The sequence below is a fragment of the Bidens hawaiensis genome, unplaced genomic scaffold (assembly GCF_021521415.1).
Source record: "Bidens hawaiensis isolate Kalapana, Puna unplaced genomic scaffold, B.hawaiensis_p1.1 tig00030576_1, whole genome shotgun sequence".
In the NCBI taxonomy this organism is placed as follows: Eukaryota; Viridiplantae; Streptophyta; class Magnoliopsida; order Asterales; family Asteraceae; genus Bidens; species Bidens hawaiensis.
Genome location: NW_027495109.1, coordinates 160,099 through 179,210, shown reverse-complemented (window position 1 = coordinate 179,210; position 19,112 = coordinate 160,099). Strand labels below are relative to the sequence as shown.

The 19,112-nt window shown below is 33.5% G+C and overlaps 2 protein-coding genes and 1 pseudogene across 5 annotated transcripts; 1 reads left to right on the top strand and 2 right to left on the bottom strand.

The window, feature by feature from the left end:
• Positions 1–608: 608 nt before the first annotated feature.
• On the top strand, positions 609–3,799 carry LOC143580738 (NEDD8-activating enzyme E1 catalytic subunit-like). Its single transcript, XM_077063685.1, has 9 exons — positions 609–687; positions 772–881; positions 962–1,328; positions 1,404–1,636; positions 1,713–1,775; positions 1,848–1,904; positions 2,924–3,045; positions 3,129–3,246; positions 3,340–3,799. The coding sequence occupies exons 2-9, from the start codon at positions 783–785 to the stop codon at positions 3,619–3,621; spliced, it is 1,341 nt and encodes a 446-aa protein (XP_076919800.1). The 5' UTR covers positions 609–687; positions 772–782; the 3' UTR covers positions 3,622–3,799.
• Positions 3,800–4,927: 1,128 nt separating this feature from the next.
• On the bottom strand, positions 4,928–9,154 carry LOC143580742 (THO complex subunit 3-like; annotated as a pseudogene). Its single transcript, XR_013143711.1, has 11 exons — positions 9,022–9,154; positions 8,831–8,926; positions 7,557–7,686; positions 7,384–7,476; positions 7,186–7,254; positions 5,952–6,009; positions 5,754–5,853; positions 5,591–5,677; positions 5,412–5,490; positions 5,178–5,310; positions 4,928–5,055 (listed from the first exon to the last, which is right to left on the bottom strand). The product of XR_013143711.1 is annotated as a THO complex subunit 3-like (transcript).
• A 1,345-nt stretch (positions 9,155–10,499) lies between these two features.
• LOC143580737 (actin-related protein 8-like) lies at positions 10,500–15,825 on the bottom strand. 3 transcript variants are annotated; one of them, XR_013143710.1, is made up of 13 exons: positions 15,416–15,825; positions 14,065–14,141; positions 13,785–13,855; positions 13,630–13,697; positions 13,432–13,493; positions 13,250–13,347; positions 12,869–12,950; positions 12,641–12,783; positions 12,138–12,286; positions 11,925–12,058; positions 10,912–11,030; positions 10,659–10,834; positions 10,532–10,614 (listed from the first exon to the last, which is right to left on the bottom strand). XR_013143710.1 is itself a non-coding variant. In XM_077063683.1 (12 exons), the coding sequence occupies exons 1-12, from the start codon at positions 15,772–15,774 to the stop codon at positions 10,726–10,728; spliced, it is 1,470 nt and encodes a 489-aa protein (XP_076919798.1). In that variant the 5' UTR covers positions 15,775–15,825; the 3' UTR covers positions 10,500–10,725. The 3 variants fall into 3 exon arrangements, 2 of the variants coding, with proteins under 2 accessions (XP_076919798.1, XP_076919799.1); XM_077063683.1 differs by having other exon boundaries at positions 10,500–10,829; positions 10,908–11,030; XM_077063684.1 differs by having other exon boundaries at positions 10,501–10,834.
• Positions 15,826–19,112: the final 3,287 nt, after the last annotated feature.

Sequence of the window (19,112 nt, the reverse complement as noted above, 5' to 3'; positions counted from 1 at the left end):
ATATTTAAAACAAAATAACTGAATATCAATATAAATAAGATAAATTCATCTTTAAATTCTAAATTATTCTAAAATTATTTAGTCGTTAGTTAAAACAAGTGATATTCTTTTTTTAACATTATAGAAATATGAACTATGTTTTATTTTTGAATTCAAAATCGGGCCAAGTTAACCGACTAGATGTGATTATGGCCGAGGTTGACTACCTTCGAACGATTCTTAATAACTAGACGGAGTTAAAGAAACACCACTCAGCGTCATACCTTGTAGCGAGTACTCGGGGAGAACTCGGCCTTGTATACCTGCTTTTATAACATTGTCTGGAGTGAGTTAGTCATTCGAATTAAAGTGGTAATAAATTACTAATCACAATGTTAAAATGACGGGGAAAAAAATAATCTGCATTAAAACCGTAGAGACGGAAACCGTAGTTATATGATATGAAAAATAATAAATTAAAGCTAAAGAAAGGATAAAGCAGTAAAAAAAAACTGTTTCGTGAAGGAAAAGTTTACATTTTTTTTAATAAACTGAATTTCTATGATAAAAATGAAAAGAAAAACTAGTAATAAATAAATAAAAAACAGAAAGAATAAAAAATAAAAAATAAAAAAAGAGTTTATTATATCTTGCCCTAGTTCCTTTGAATTTGATTTGACGGTGACGGTGGTGGTCCGACGACTCCAGGTATGTGTTTATTTACATTTTGTTTTAGTTTCGGATATCGGACTTTGAACACCCCTAGACTTAGTAGTTGTTGATCCCATTCAGCGTAAAAGCCAATGGCAGCAGCAAGCAGTAGCAGTCGAACTAGTGACCTTGATAAGCTTCTCCTCAGGCCAGGTCATCTCGTCGGCCCCACCTTCGAACCAGGCACACAAGTAATTATAAGTATTATTTAATTTCATTCATTCATTTAGTAATAATAATACTTATTGTTTGATTTGTGAATAATAATAAGTTGAGGGATGATCTTGGAGAGTACGCGCGTATATTGGTTGTCGGTGCTGGCGGATTAGGCTGCGAGCTTCTCAAAGACCTCGCTCTCTCCGGTTTTCGCAACCTTGAGGTTATTGACATGGACACTATTGAACTTTCCAACCTCAATAGACAGTTCCTGTTCAGGCCTGAGGATGTTGGCCAACCGAAAGCACAAGTCGCTGCAAAACGCGTCATGGAAAGAGTTAGCGGTGTAAATATCGCCCCGCATTTTTGCCGAATTGAGGACAAGGAGCTTGATTTCTACAGTGATTTCAGTATTATTGTGCTCGGTCTTGATTCCATTGAAGCTAGAAGTTACATTAATGCGGTTGCGTGTGGCTTTCTAGGTAATTTAGAACATTCTGTTGTAGTAGTTTAAGATAGGTATTAGGTACAAAGTTAAATGATCATGTGTTACACAGAGTATGATTCTAACGATGAGCCTGTGGAAGAAACTGTGAAGCCTATGGTAGACGGTGGTACTGAAGGTTTCAAGGGTCACGCACGTGTCATTTTACCTGGGACAACCCCGTGCTTTGAATGCACTATATGGCTTTTTCCTCCGCAAGTCAAGTTTCCTTTGTGCACTCTAGCAGAAACACCGAGAACTGCAGCCCATTGCATTGAATATGCGCATATAATTAAATGGGACGAGGTAAGTTTTGTTATCACCGAGCTTTATTGTGCTTTGTTTGTTTGTTTGTTCTGTAAACATTGATTCTGTTTTGCAGGTGCATAGTGGAAAATCCTTTGATCCTGATAATCCTGAACATATGCAGTGGGTGTATTCAGAGGTTAACGAGTGTTGTTTTCTTTTCTTTTATTTGTTTAAGTTATGAACCTCTTTAATGAATGCTTATTGACAGGCTGTCAAGAAAGCAGAGCTTTTTGGCATTCCAGGAGTCACGTATTCTTTGACACAGGTGTGTGTGCTTTCGACATTCTTGTTTGCTGTTTGCCTTTAAAGCAAATGGAAATTTTCATTTGAAAACCGGTTAGGTTTTTTGTCCTATCAATTTGAAAGCATGCCTGTTGATAGTTGCTTTTAATTTTGTGTCAGCTATCTTGTACAAGAGTTTTTAGGCCATCAAATTTCAGTAGTGTTATATGTTTTCTTGTCATTCTTTGAATGACTAGTATGGTGAAAATTTGATGAACGATACCAATGATATGATTTACAGATATTGCTGTAATTAACAGTTAGCAAATTAATTAGGCTAAAGGATCAACTGCATGATGCACACAGACACTTTCGAGAGTGATTAGGGCTAAAGACTGTTCTCATTATTACTTTCAGTTGTTGAGGTGTTCTATGAGAAACATAGTATTACAATTTACAATTCACTAGGGCACAGATTAGTGATGGTCCAGCTCAAACACCCTTCTCTTTTCCCGTCTTCAATTATACGCTTATCTTGTGTTTTATAAATACTAGAGCGGGCCCACTTATCAGTTTGGGATCATAATGTGTTTCTATTATAACATTTTGAGTTAAGTTGGGGTCCTAAGGATTTTACTTTGGGTCTTTGTGAGCTGAAATAATGTTTCTGTGTTTTCGTTTACATTATTTGTTGAATTTGGCAAGCGTTTGAATTTAGCAAAATATGATAGCTGAATATAGTCGGTTAAAGTATATGGGAAAACAAGATTGGATATAGATAGGGCTTCAGTTGTATTGCTACATCGTTGAACTCAAAGAGTAGATAGTAACAGCGCAGATTTGCTAATTGATAATCAGGGCTGTTTATGTGCTGTTGGTTAAATTCTTATGTGTCAACATGTGCTGATATCTCTTTATGTTCTGATCATGGAGATTTATACAGATGTGATTAGTTGCTGTGAGATGGATGTTCTTTTTAGTTGCTGTGAGTTAGATGTTCTTTTTGACGGGGTGTCATGTCAGACTGGCCTTTGAGCCCTGGATTAATTGATTTTGTTACAGGGTGTGGTGAAGAATATTATACCTGCTATAGCTTCTACAAATGCAATCATATCAGCTGCATGCGCTCTGGAAACTTTGAAGATTGCATCTGGATGCAGTAAAACATTATCAAATTATTTGACGTACGCACCCCTTCTTACTTGTTATGATAAGATGGCTGATAGTTTGATATATGTTACAAGTTTGTGATGTGATATTATTGTAGGTATAATGGCGTTGAAGGTCTCCATACTAAAGTCACAGAGTTTGTAAGGGTTAAAGACTGTCTTGTTTGTGGTCCTGGCATCTTTATGGAACTCGACACTTCACTCACCTTAAAAGAGGTCACTTTATTTCTTCACTTGAACATGTTATGTCAAAACTCAAATACGTTGTTTGAATAAAATAAATTAATATGGTTGATTTTGCATTAACAGTTTATTAATCAACTCGAAGAGCATCCTAAACTACTGATGTCAGGAGCAAGTGTGAGAGTGGGGGGAAAGAATCTTTACATGGCTGCACCTCCGTTACTGGAGGAAATGACGAGGTCAAACCTAGGATTAACGTTGTATGAGTTGATGGATAAATCTCCAGCAGGTGTTGTTCATGTCACTGGAATGGCTGGCAAAGGTGACAAAAGGCAATCCTGCTTGAGAAAACTGCGAGTTGCCTTCAAGGCTGTTGGAATCACAGATACCAACATGGCTGCTGCATAAACAGTCAAACCAATGTTTCTTCAAACAGATGATGTTTTTCTGTCCCAAGATTTTCTTGAAACATATACCATCTCTTGTATTGGGGTACTTGCCTTATTGTCAAGGTTTTTTTACGTTTTAGAGTAAATCGAGGCCGTTGTACACGTGGTATTGATTATGGATGGTGGTTTGATATGAATGGCTAAATCCTGTCATGTCTTGTCTATTTTCTCTCTTTAGATTTTATCTAATTAATACTTAAAAGTAATTATACTGTTATCATTGCTATTATTAATCCAAATTTAAAACCTGGGGACGAAACATGTAAAGCCAAAACCTTGATGAGAGATTTTGTTAGGACTGAATGTATAACTCATTTCTAAAACAGACCAGGCTTGAGTGGAATCATCCAATATTATATGCATTCATAGTTTACAAAGGCTACTTGATGCATAATATTGACTATAGAAGAGCATGCATCTGAGTGTAATTACTCAAAAGCTGTATTAACTCTGACCCAGGTTTGTTTTTGTGATAAAAGATACTTCTATCTATGCTGTGGTGGTTTTGGTTATGCTGCATATGGAGATTTGACTCCTGGGAATCTGTTGACCAGGTTCGGGTTTTATGAACCATATTGGCTCGTTGAATTTGGCAATGCCTGCATTGTTCTCCATTTAGGTTTTTTGTGTCATGGAAATGTGTCAGTCGCTATTTGAGATGACAATTTTAGCTATTTGAAATTTGAAATCCACTATGATTAGACGAGTAGATTTGAGTTGTCTTTTTACTGCTGAAGCCTGAAGTCATTATCGATATTTACTTCAACTAGGACCAAAATTTGTCATACTGGTATGATCTATTGACAACTTCAAGATGCATAAGTCGCTATCTTAGACGGCAACTAACCCATTTCACAAACACAAGGACGCTATCTTAAATAAATAAATAAATAAATAAAAAGCTTAATAAGTTCTACGTCATACCACAACTACCACGGAAACAAGTAGATGCGACATTCAGATAATCACAGTGGAAGATTCGTTGGTAATTCGTAAAAGATATTCAAAAAAAGTAAATATATAATTTCATATACAGGTACAAATTCAATAGTTTCATGTTTAGTTACAACAAGCAGATGAACTAAACATAGAAGAAACTACTACTGTTTCTGTGAAAGATCCATGGTCAAATGCCAAAACATAAATGATCATAGATTTATTTCCAATATTCAACAACTGTTACAAGTAACAAAAACTAATAAAAAAAACTTACAAATTTGAGAAAAAAAGAAGATGACGGGAAAAGCCATCTATGAGTTTCTAGCAACGGGTTCTCACGGTTAAAAATAAAAAAGTCTATTACAACATTAATAACAGATAAAGTACACCTAGAGAAGCCATATGTTGTAATACTGAAATCATGCACTGTGAAAGCCAAATATCCGGAAAACACCTGCTAAACAAAGGTAACAGCATGTCAATAGGAATAAAAAATGGGCCACTATTTTAAAAATTGTTAAAAGTGTGCCAAATATGATTCGCAAATGTTATATTATCTCAATGTTAATTATTTACCTTCATCAGTTTGACACTTATTTTTGTCATCACCAGCATATGCAAGCAAATTAAACTTTGGATTCCATTCCACACTGTTCATAGCCGCCCGACACGGGATTTGATGAACTGACCGCCCCGTTTGCACATCTGACTGTTGAATCAAAAGGCATCAAGGTTTTAAATAATTATATTATTATTGTTATCATTATTATAATAATCGTTCGATGAAATTTAAATGCAAGAAAAACATACTATGTCAATGAACAAGTCTTCACTAGCGGAAGCAATATATTCGCCCGTGTGATTAAAGCTTATGGTCCTAACTGGCCATCTGAAAAAAAAATAATAACAATAATCTCATTATATATCTAAATCTAACATTATATCCAAATTATTGCACTCTTATCGAGTTAACGTATAAAACGACTTACTCGAGTTTCGTGAACGTACGCACACACAACATTTCTGAAATATCCCAAAGGCTGACTAACGAATCAGCACTTCCAACCGCAAAATATATGTCACAACACAAAAACATTTTTAATGTTTTTATTGAAAAATATACATAATATGCGTTTAATGATTTAAACACACCTTCCTAACGGGTCGATTGCAATGCAATAACAACCAGCAGTATGAGCTGTCAAGGTGTCAACTGCTTTAAGAGACGGGTATGCAAGTACTTCAACAGTACCTACAAAACATATCAAGAAACAAACTTACTTATGCTGATTATTATATTTTTTAAATAAAGCTTCGAAAGTATGATTATTAAAATTCAACTATTCTCACCATTTCCGGTAGTCAAGAAGAACATGTCTCCAGTCATGTTCCATGCAATCTCATTTACCTGACAAACAAACCAGTGAAGCAAACACAAAATTACAAATACACCATCGAAAATTTTGAAATACCAAACATACCCAACCCAAACTTAAAATATCATAATATATGCTCTTAGAAACTAGTTGAAATATCATATTTACCATATTCGTTAATAAACGACCATTTTACCCTTAATATTCAAAATCTTCAAAATTTTATATCTACTTACCCACATTTTAAACTTAAAATGTTATATTTACCCATCGAGGATATTTTTCTCAAAATATGAGATTTACTCATTTAATTGAAAAACAGTTATAGCTAACCTATATACCCCTACAAATTTGTGAAATGTCAAATATACTCAACCCAAACTTAAACCATCATATATGCCCATAAAAACTAGTTAAAATAACATCTTTACCATTTTCGTTAATAACAATTCAAGAATTCATTTGCCTTTAATCTTCTAAAACTTTGAAATTTCATATTTACTAATTTACCCATTTTTAACTTAAAACTTTATATTTACCCATCAACAATAATGTTTTTTCAAAATATGAGATTTACTTAGTTCATTAAAAATGTATTATTTTTAACCTATACCCCTACAAAGTTGTGACTTGTGAAATATCAAATATAACCAACCCAAACTTAAAATATCATACATGCCCTTAAAAACTTGTTAAATTATCATATTTACTCGTTTCTTTAATAACAATTCAAGAAATTACCATATATCCATAATTTTATGAAACTTTAAAATTTCATATTAACCCGTTTAAACTTAAAATTTTATATTTACCCAACAACAATCTTTTTCTCAGAATCTGAGATTTACTCATTTCATTAAAAACAAGTTAGTTTTAACCTTCTCACTTTTTTCTATATTTTTTTTCAAATTTCTTTTACAACCAATGGCGGCAGAAGTATAACTGAGTTTAATCTTGATACAAACTAAACTAGATTAAAAAAATCATATACTTAAAAGGGGTAAAATGGTCATAAACTAAGTATTCATTTAAACTGCACATATATGATATTTTAAGTTTGGGTTTGGTATATATGATATTTCACTAAGTTTGCAAGGGCATATATGAAAGGATCCCGTTTTTAAAGGTGGGCAAGACACAAATATTACAGAATTGCCATTGCAGAATACAATCATATAAAATCAATACTTGTTTGATTGTAATTTTACCTCATAGTTGAATTTCCGCTTATGAATGAGCTTAAATTTTCTAACATCCAGTATTGTCAGTTCATCATCCTATAAAATATAACAAAATTACATTAGCAGAAACCAAGCATATATACAAATTTAGATAAGCTAAAAAAATAAATAAGTAAATAAATAAATAATAATAAAAAACCCTCATAACTAGAAAGCAAAATATACCCTGTTTCCAACAGCTACATGAGTCCCATCTGGTTTATAAGTGATATTAATATTCTCCCCCACTGAGTTCTGCTTGCTGTGAACATTTTCCACCTGTAATATTTTGAAAACTCCATGCATAAGGTTTACTTTCAATTAAAGATTTAATATTTGGTAACAAAGTGTTTACTTACTGCGAACATCCCATAATCGAACGGTTTTGTCTCCTGATGCAGTGGCAACTAAATCAGCATGTTTCGGGTCCCAACATAATTGATCTACACTATCAGTATGACCCTTTAGCTCAAGATCTTTAGCCTTGCTCTGCAAACAAAAACTTCATTCAATACACAGCATCCGGATGGATTATAACAAGTTATTATGTAGAATTTGAATTTTCTATGGATTCCAATTGTGTATGATCCACTAGAAACATATTTTCTATGGGTGTGCATCACATATGCGAAATGTTTTTTAATTAGAAAATATTAAAAAATTATTTGTAGATAATAATTTAACTTGTTAACGGTTAAACACCAAAATAAGATATTCACATCATATTTGATCAGATTTGTTCATTTGATGGTCTAACTTGCTCAAACTTGAACCTATTGCCAATCGACGGTCATATTTGTTCAACTAAATTTGAAAAGCTCTGGCATTGCAATCTATGGTCTACTTTGTTCAAATACCGGTTAATTGCATAAGGCGCCGCATGATGTGACTTGCGCATTTTTAAAAAAATCAAGATTATATAAACGCTTGGCTAAGGACATACAACCGACAAAATATTCAGACACAACTAACATGTCACACGGGTCATATGACATGCAAAAAAATAGTCATTTGAGATGGTGTTCGCCAAATCATATGACCCATATGATGTGTTTGTCTGACACAAAAATGACCAATTTGACCACTAACAAAGTTAGAGCATCCACAATAAGGAGTTAACAAAACACCCAAAAACATACCTAGTCCGCTTCCATGTCATAAAAACACATTTATTTAAAAACACTCAAAACTCACCAAATAGGAATCCTAAAAACATTGCCACATCATCACCATCTTTTACCTTTAACAAAATTATTTTACTTTTTTATCCACTACCCAACCCTCCACCCGGGCCCACCATCTGCAAAAGGGACTACTCTAACTCATTTTTTCTAGTTCTTGGTAAAGAACTTCTTTGAAAAACGTCTCCTAAAAATAACTCCCACAATAGAGAAAAACGGATGACGTGTAAAAACTCCAAAAAAACAAGCTCTAAAAACGCCTTATTGTGAATGCTCTAAATATGACAATTCTTTCGCTCACCGTATGATGTGACAAGCACATCGGTGTATAAATTTTGGGTTTGTGTAGCTTTAGCATGACCCTCATACTAATTAGGTGTTTGATTAGGGTAAGCAATTGGTAGTGGCATTTTAACAAACAGTTGGTGTGCAAGTGCAACAAGTAGACTTACATGACCATGGGGCTCGATATGCCATACACGAGCCGTTTGATCAACAGAACCCGAAGCAAGCTTTGTCCCAGTGCAGTTCCATGCTACTGAATGCACCTGTTTAATTCAATTCGACCAAATATTTAATAATGGCTTGAAGAACAGAAACTAAGGCTTGGAGACAGATAAGATATGGAGATGAAGGTACCTACCTTCTTCTTGTGGCCTTGATACTCTCTACTGTGAAGGTTTTTGAATGGGATTGTGTCTCCCATTATCGCTACTGCAGTAGCTTCGTCTCTTTCGTATTACAAACCAGTTACAGTTACCAAGCATAAAGCTTTAGTGTATATTAAAGTTCCTGGACCAAATTGTCATTTTGTTATTTTATGGGGTTTGATATGGTAAAAACTATAAATCTAAAATTTAATTACATTTCCGACAACGGATGTGAAATTTGGGTCGGTTTAGTTACGAAGGCTTAACCATAACCGTAGCCGAATGGTTGGTTAATCAAAGGTCGGTTTCGGTTAATTATCCAATGTAGTTTTTACGTTTTTTCTTCATTTGTTATATTTAATATTCGTTGGATTATGGAAACCCGGGCTCAATTTTCGAAGCTCAAGTATGTTGATTCCAAAATGGCTATGATGTTTTACAAGCTATGTTTTAGAAATTTGTAGCATGAATTTAAATGTTTGAACAAGGAAATACAATTTGGAAAAAACGTAACCATGCAAGGTTTGGTTCGGTTAATCATATGCACTAAATCATAACCGTTGGGTTTATTCAGTTATGTTTAATTTTTTGGTTAACGGGTCAGTTTTCGTTTATGGTTCGGTTTTGCTCAACCCTATTTATGACTACGGGAATGAGACGAGTTTGAGAAGAATATTGATAATCATCTTCTCAAACTCGAATGCCAAATTGTGTCTTATGCATACCCGCCAAGTATCGGTTAGCTAGTTTCATGTCATGTTATCACGAATGCCCGCTGGTTTTTTGAAAATTACTCGGTGGGATTTTCAAATATGTTTATTACTAACAAATTAGAAATATAAGTAAAGTTCTCGTAGATTAATAGATTATAATAGATTAGTCTATTACATAATAACATGATAAACAAGCCATATATAAAATCTTGTATTCACTAATATTCATCTTTATTACAACCCACCTAGTAAAACCATTCACAAATTCCTTCCAAGGTCACCATTGCACTTGAATAATCATTTTTTTCGTACCAATTGCTTTTATGAGATGTGCTCTTTTGCTCTTGAATGAACCTGCAATGTATGTGTATTTCGAATAAATATCACATAAGCAGCTAGATATCTACGACAAAAGTGTGGAAACTTTAGTTCACCAAATTTCTAGTTTTGATTTACGGCATTTATGCGTGAATGTCATTTTAACTGGTTTTGATCATGCATGTGTATAAAATATAAACATTTTGGTAACTCCGAATTTAGTTTGAAGAATGCCAAAACACAAACAACAAACAGAACTCTAAATCTAGCAACACACGAACACCGACCGGATGAGAAGAATGCCAAAACACAAACAACAAACAGAACTCTAAATCTAGCAACACACGAACACCGACCGGATGAGCTGCAAGCATACATAATAAATCATACAAGCTACTCCCATTGTTCGTGTGATCGTGTCCCTAACAATTCAACTCAAAACTACTTTACTATTAATAAGTAATAAAGCTAACAGTAACAAGTAAAACATTATAAGAAATCCAAATTCTATATTTACCATGTTAACATGTTATTGCAATAACGCTTACAAAGCCACTTCATTTTTATTCTATTTATTTATTTACAAATACTACTATCACTATTATTTTTATTTTATTTGTATAGTTAAATTTTTATTATTACAATTTACTATCATTATTATGATTATTAGCATCCTTGAATCTCAACTTCATCATGCAAGGTTTCTTCGGTCACTTCGGGCCTTGGACCGAAACTCCTTTTTGGTGAGGCACCATGAGTTTGGGAAAGTGCTCAGCTGCAACCAAGCAAAAAACATGTTATGTTTTTGTAGTTTTCCCTGTGATAAACCAAAGGCTTATAATATTAACTTACATTGCTGATGAGTTTTGCCCCATACCAAGCGGAATCTGCACCGTAAAGGGGCGGAAGGACTTTTATTCCATCGGCTACGGAAGGGGAAAGAAGACCATGTAGTTCCTTCTCTAATCTTTCTGTAGTTGGAAAAAAACAACAATTAAAGAAGAAAATAATCACCGGCAATTGATTTAGTTAACATAGGGAAATGTTTTGTACGCTATCAAAATTAACTACTAATGCATAATATTGAAATCAGTCAATCACATGGTACAATAGCAAACAATGAGCCATGTGGCGTAAGAAGTAGTGGTGCAAACAAGCTAAGTCGCTAGTGAGCTACTCAAGATCGGTTCACTAGAAGATTGAATAGAGCGAACAATAAACCAAGTACAACTCAAGCTTAAATGAGCCCGAGCTTAAAGTTGAAGCGTATTTAACAAATGAGCTCCAAGTCCGAGCTTGACTAGGCTCACACGCCTAAGCAAGCCTATTAATTATATAAATATATTGTATGTATAGACGATACTTATGATGAAAACAACTAGATAATGCATACTGTGTTGTATCATGATTCATGTATGCATAAAATTATAGTTGCTTTTTAAAATAATTTTACTGAAAATATATGTATTTTTAAATTAATTGTTAGAATATAAAGTTAAAAACATTTTAGTTCAAATAAAAAAAATTACATACAATATTAAAAAATAAATAAATAAATATTGTAGATATAATTATGATAAAAATAAGTAAAAATAATATATATTATGTTACATATATAATAACAATTATAATTTACAAATATATATAACATAATTATATACATGTAGATATAAGTTAATTAATAATAATCAACGAGTCGAGCTTGAGCTTGAAAATTACTCACAAGCCTATCTCAAGCTTTAGATGTAGAGCTCAAGCTACCTTAAATTAACAAGCCGAACCCGAGCTTACACGAGCTCCAGATCGGGTCGTCTCCTTTACACCCCTTGTAAAAAGGTAATTTTGGTGATACTCGATTATTATACCTGCTAATCCTGGTAAGCATGCGGTTCCTCCAGATAAGACAATGGTCTTGAACCAGCTTTCATCGGCAGTCAACTCAGCCGCGTGACAATGGTCAATACAAAGTGCCACTGCTTGATGCAAACCCATTGCACGCCTGTACACAAAAACGGATTATATCTCACAACAAATATAAATATTACAAAAAGTCAAAGTCAAAGGTTACATGTACATACTTTCGTGCAATACGTGGCTGGAATAAAATCTCTCCTGTTTGAAACCGTTCCCGTGCAAGTGTAAACCAACCTGCAGCTGCCACCTCATATGATGCTTCTGTATCTTTGCATAATTCGGCTTCATAGTCGAGAGCAACATAACACAGGTTCTGCATGGGTTGAAAATGATGATGTGTCAACTTTTGACCATGTTGACTTTTCATGAAGTGGTGCTGGCATGTGGACTTTTGACCATGTCAACTTTTGAATAATAAAAAAAAGATTGTTTTAGCTTTTGTCCATGTTGACTTTTCGTGATGTGACTTCTAACCATGTTGACTTTTTACAAATTGTCGTTAACTTTTGACCATGTTGACTTTTAGTGAAGTGGTGTTGACATGGAGTTTGAAAAAAGGTTGGTTTTTATTTACCTTAGCTAAAAAATTTTAGAACTTCTAATGGTTTTCCCTGACCTAAAATAAACTGTTTACTTTTTTATGCCAATTTAAGTTATTTGTTAATACCTCTTTCAGTGACCTCACTGTGTATAATGAATCAAAATGCAGATTTCTCTGCTGCATTTGCTCCCTAAGATATCCTGTAAGCTTTAAAGCTCCAACTCCCACAGCTTCCACACCCACCTTGTGCATTATCTTACCATGTAAAACTGGAAATACAAATTGCAGCATGCGTTAAATTATAATTTAAATTTGGTCAAACATAACATTATCTGATCAACAGAATCAGCATACTTGGGACAACAGATGTTTGATGAAAACCTATGTTGACAACAATTCCTGATGTTCTTTTTGCTGCAAACAAGGCTAACGTTGCCTGTAGCATGGTTGAAATACAACAATAGGCGAGTAAGAAGCAATATAAAAATTATTTTTTTGATTATTATATTTTGAAATTATGGGGGTGTTTGGGATTCCTTATTTTGACCTCCTTATGACTTATCCATAAGTCAGAAGTCACAACATTGTGACTTATGGAACTTTTTCACTCACACATTAAGCAATCCCAAACACCTTTTTAACTTTTCAATAAGGGTTATAAGTTATAAGGAGGCAAAAATAAGGAATCCCAAACACCCCCTATATAGGGATAAGTTAATAAGTGGTTAGTCAAACCTGGCTGACTGCACAAACAGAAGGAACATTCATGCCAAATAATGCCGAGTGTATTGCTTCTTTAAGCTGTCTTCTTGCAGCTTTAGCAGCTTCTGTATCTATACTAATTTAAGGAAGAATGATGTCAATTTATACAACTCAAAAAAAAAAAAAAAAAAAAGAACAGATTATAAGAAGCATACCATCATATTGGCATAATGGAACTGAGACTATAATTGACTGGGTGGATGGTTTCACTTGCATCCTGCATATTATTTCATTTATATGGTCAAGAAAATTAGAGATTCAAATGTGATGAAAACATTTTTTTTCATGATATATAACACACTATTTTTTTAACCGTTTGATATAACAAATTATTGTCTAATTTAATGCAATACCTGTTATAAATTGTTGCAAAGAAGTGACGAAGTCTAGAGTACATTGGAGTCTCGATATTACCAAATTCCTACATGTAAAACTAATCTCTCAGAACCTTAAATCATGAGGTTAATATATTGTCCCAAAAAAATTAGTTATCAAAACTGTCATGTACCAAGAACGTTGCTGATCGTCCGGATGGAGAATCAAACTTACTCCAACCAAATTTACAATAGCCAGAACCACCTTTGTAAGAATCAAAACAAAAACTGTTCAATTATATCTATTTAATTAATCAATGATTAAACCTCCAAACACAATAGAAAGTAGAAAAATAATTTAAAACAGCATACAACCACTTTCATGAGCATATGAGATACCATCATATTCCATATTTTGAAACAATTTAAATTTCATATGATAGTATTTAATTTGATACACAAACGATTACATACCATCAACGATTATAGCTCCAGGAACCTGTGTTCGTAATCCATAGATATTCATAAATAATTGCATTTGGGAACATATTCTACAAATGATAGATTAAGATTGTTAGGCACATCCAATAATAATTAAATAATTGTGCAATCACCACCAAACCCTAGCAATGGAGTACAGTACAAAGGAAACATAATCAAACATATCTTCTGGTAGTTATATAACAATAAACCCAACTACTATATTCTCTCTAATAATTCTTTCATCCCAATACTCATGTCTAGTGCTTTGCGGAAACTACAAAACTAATTCTACTGATTGCACTCATAAAGCTAACTCACCAAATCAAATTGAATATGATTTGTAGGCCTGTAAACGAGCCTAGCGAAGTTCGCTTAAATAATAAGTGAACAAATATGAATAAAATTTTTTGTTCATTTAATAAGACAAATGCAACATGTTTCATTTGTTTATTTGCGTTCGTTTATGTTTGTTCGTATATGTCCGTTTATGTCCGTTCATTTAACTCATTAGCTATGTAACTTTACAAAATTTAGATGCGCTCTATGCAGTCGATATCACCGATATATCAGTTATCGGTCCCTTGGTAAAATATCGGTCCTAATCTCGGTCATGATATTGTCGGCGATATTGACTGATATTTGTCCAATATATCGCCGATTTTCCCGATATCAGATTTTTAAGTCTTAATTGTCAATTTGTTAGTGTTTTAAGTCTTAATCAGTTTCTACTTGCTACAATTGTTAGTGTTTTGTAAGTTGCAAAAGGTTAATTTGTTAATGGTAGGATAGTATAATGAATTTCTATATAAATTCTGCATGATATTAAAAATACCGATATCCCATGGATATCTCATCGCAATAACCGATATCTCAAATATCGTTCCTTGACCGATATCCGATACTTTTCCGCGTTAACCGCATAGGACGTGCATTTCAAATTTTTTGATGAATTGTGTACTTACTGTTTTATAAGTGTTTGTTTGTGTTCCTTTAAGCGCGTTCATTTCTTTTCATTTATGTTCGATTGTGTTCATTTAAATTTGTTCATATATGTTCATTTACGTCCGTGAACTGTTTGTTTAGATTTTTAACGAGCACGAACACGTTCATTTCTTAAATGAACAAGCATTAACAAAAATACATGCCCAATTAACAGCACCTTCTTGTGTTTGGTTAACGTTAGTGATTTCCGCTAACTAACAACACGGATTGATCTGAGTAAAGTTGTGAGATCCATCTAAAGGACCTACATAAATATTCGGTTCGTTTACAGGCCTAATAATTTGTAATAATCTATTTTTACAACCAAATAAACTAGTAATAATTAAAACAAGAACCATACTGAAGAGGAAAACCAGCTCTCAAATTAACTTCCGAGAAGAATATAGCCTCCCACGGCACCTGCTGATTCTGAAGGTAATACATCCACAACTTATTATCAGACACAATTAACCTCCACAGCTTACAAACCGCGGTGATTCTAGCGACGTGGTTTGGTTGAAGCAGCTTCACGATCTGCATAAACACATCGAGAGGTATCCGATCGAACTCTCCAGTAGAGGACGAACACATCATAATCTGATCGGATAAGGCCGCGTGTGAAATCGAATAGCTCAAATTAGACGATGAATTTGGAGTGTTTTTGGTTGAATTTGTGCGGTTAGACACCGATTCCCAAACTTTTTTTAACAGATTCGACATATTATTATTATTATTATTAAAGCAGAATTGTTAACTGATTGTGATGAGGTGTGTGTGTGTGTGAATGAATGATGGTAACGGTGGTCAAATATGGTGGGTGGTGGTAGTGATTAGTGAGGACTGAGGTGTCGAGGTGGGATGAAGATGGCCGTTTGATTTGATTGTGGTGGGTCCTAGCATTTGTTATTCGGTGCTATGTTATGTTTATTTATTTCTCTCTTTTGAGTTTTGACCCTTTTAGTTTCATTTGTTTAATGAAATTGTTAATAGGCTATCGATCATCCTATAAGTTTAGTTCTTAATTCGATTTGCTGTTTTATTTTTCTTATTGTTACTTTATTTACGTATATCATAAGTTTCAAAGATGATAGATGATGAGGAGTTTACTTTGCATTGACAATATAAAGCTAAGCAAGTTCTGTTTTCTTTTCTTAGTTTTGTATTCATGTTGTTTATCTAACTATACTATTAGATCAATTTAGTTTATGTACACTTGCTCTTTTCATATTGGTCATTTCCTATTGTTTTCAAATATAACAACTGTTTTGGTCAAAAATCTGATAAGGATTAAGTAACCAAATTCTTTGGTGAGGTTTAGTGCTAAGTTAACAAATGTGATATTGAGTCGGATGCAAACACAAACACCAACACAAGGATTTTGTTACGAGGAAAAGCCCTTGATCTTGTTCAGATTGCCGGCACAAAAACCCCGGGTGATGACAAAAACCCCCGGGTGATGACAATTGTTTATCACCACTTTATTAATGTAAAAATCGGATTACAAAGGTGGAGTTTATGATCAAAGATTACAAGTATCTAAGTGTGTGCATGAACTGTTTAGATAGGCCGTGAGAGAGTATCAGCCGTCAATCAGATAATGTGTTTGCGTACGAGAATGTGTGTGACCTACTTTGATCATAACTCGATATATAACAAAAAAATATCTACTAACAAGAAGCTCCTACAAATCCGCCATCTTCCCTCTATCTTCAACCACGACTTTTGACCACGTACTTGACGAGTATAATAGCGAGATTTCAGGTGGAATAAGTCTTGTAACCGTTGTACTTATTAAATAACAACCTACACACAAGAAACAATTGTTAATAATACCAATTACTGAGGATCCTTGATCCTGACACAGCTCTAGAACCCTTCAGTAGGATAACTGATCTAGATTCGTCATCAAGAATAACATATCCTCGGTACTTATTTATTTGTGGCTCAACAACAACCACTTCTAAAAATTTCTTTACAATTAAATAATTCAAAAATAAATTAAATTAATCAACAATCCATCTACTTGTTATTATATTAAAGCAAGATAATTTTTGAACACATGATCTTCACTATTTTTTGAATTCATTATTTCCTATAAATAACTTTCAGTTTTATAATTTTCTTCTAATTTAATAAATACAAAATAAATTATAATATTCACAAGACGTAAACGGCTTTTAAATATAGGGTTTCAGTTACAAATCACAAAACTCAAACTCCTTAACCTCTGCTCAACCTCCGTTACTTTCAATTTCTTCCCTGATTTCATTCACAATTTATTTGCTTCCAAACAGTCATTGTCATTACTCTTGAATGAGGTATGTTTAACAGGTTCAATCTAACACGTTAATCATATTCGATTTCCTTTCAAAATCTTGTCGTCGTTAAATATGAGAAACCCAATTACACACCTCTGTTCTCTCAATCCAAAGCGATTATTCAAGGTATGTTAATTTCATTGATGTTGCAATAACCGTTTTTATTTTTCATCTATTTAAAGTTTCTTTATGTTATTTTGTATGAATTGTTTGTTTATAAACCCTAATTTTGATCAACAGGTCCTTTTTCTAAAACAATGACATCAATTAGCAATCTTTGGATCTGCTTGACAAGGTATGCTGCAATAATCGTTGTTATTAGCAACGTTTACAGATCTTTAGGTAATATTTTGAACTATGAATTTAAGTTACAATTTTTTAACAACGGTTTAATGAATCTATTAAGTATTTTGATCTGTGAAGGTAAGCTACAATTTTTTTAAAGTTTAATTTGTATAATATTTGAATTTCATATTAGGATGATTTAACTTTTTAGTTTTTATATGTATCAAACTTTTGAGATTTAAGTATACTCATTTGTTGTTTCAAAAAAAAGGTATGCTCATTTGTTTGATAAACATATTTAAGTATGGAATCAGTGCTATGGAATTGTATTGAAGTTTCAAGGGTGCTACATTCGTAGTTCAAGTTTGTACTTTCACTTTTGTTTTCTACCTTATTTGACAAGCACCCACAATGATCAATGACATATTTTTTATTTATGCTGATTTAAGTTTTTTATTTGTTGTCCCATGTTAATATCATATTCAAATGAATCTTATTTTACTTAGGTAGCTGGTTTGTTGGTGGAATATGAGAGTTACATAATACAATATCAACATGGAGGAACACTTAAGAATAGACTATGTAAGCTTGCATTATTATCTATCTTACATGTAGAATTCAAACCAACATCATACACTCCTTTTAGCCTTTTTATTTAATTATATCTCCTACAACTAAAAATTCACGTCCTCTAAATTTGATTTATTTTTTTAGAAAAGAAAATAATGGTTATCAATCTATTCTTCAATAACCTTCTTTTAACGGTAATTGATGATAACCGCCGCCAATCTCAAGCCTATATATATTGCCATATCCATTCATTCTCCTTAAGATGATGGCCGGGTATGAGAAGGCGAGAGCGTTGACGCTAGCGCTTCTTCGGGTGATGAGTCTGCCTGCCTCGAAACATTACACCACTCCGAACCTTAACCGGTACTTGCCGCCGAGAATTTAAAAAAACATCGGGACCAAGGGAGTTTCCGGTTGCCCTCAGGCCCGGCCAAGACGTGCTTGGTGGAACCAGGGGAGCATTTTTGGAGACCGGCGACATGTTTACTAACATGGGCGTATAACTTTACCATCTCTTTTTTGTTTGATCACATTAACGCGTGGTTGGTGAATAAGTAAAGATGCAGAGTGAAGTTTGTAAATTATTTGTTGTTTTTTAGTCCAATGATGGTAGCAACGGCCGATAATATATTCTTACCGGAGAAGATATAAGTATATATGATTAATACATATAGAATGTCCAACTTTAAAATAATTTTATTATAAGTGAGTGGTTAAGGATAATTTTATTGAAACTTACCAAATATGTTCATTTACTTACTGCAACACTAGATCAACAAACAACCGCCATTTACACATGCAAAATTTAAAGGGTAGCGTCGTAGTAGGTGCGATATGCCTATAAATTGCAGCCCCTTATTGCATTTCATTATAAACTTTGCCATA

Coding starts and splice junctions, on each gene's coding strand:
- LOC143580738 (XM_077063685.1), top strand. CDS start 783: ATGGCAGCAGCAAGCAGTAGCAGTCGAACTAGTGACCTTGATAAGCTT. Junction 1,776..1,847: donor TGCAGTGGGTGTATTCAGAG/GTTAACGAGTGT, acceptor GCTTATTGACAG/GCTGTCAAGAAAGCAGAGCT. Junction 3,046..3,128: donor ACATTATCAAATTATTTGAC/GTACGCACCCCT, acceptor ATATTATTGTAG/GTATAATGGCGTTGAAGGTC.
- LOC143580737 (XM_077063683.1), bottom strand. CDS start 15,774: ATGTCGAATCTGTTAAAAAAAGTTTGGGAATCGGTGTCTAACCGCACA. Junction 13,856..14,064: donor TGGAGCTATAATCGTTGATG/GTATGTAATCGT, acceptor ATTCTTACAAAG/GTGGTTCTGGCTATTGTAAA. Junction 12,287..12,640: donor CAGTGAGGTCACTGAAAGAG/GTATTAACAAAT, acceptor CAACCCATGCAG/AACCTGTGTTATGTTGCTCT.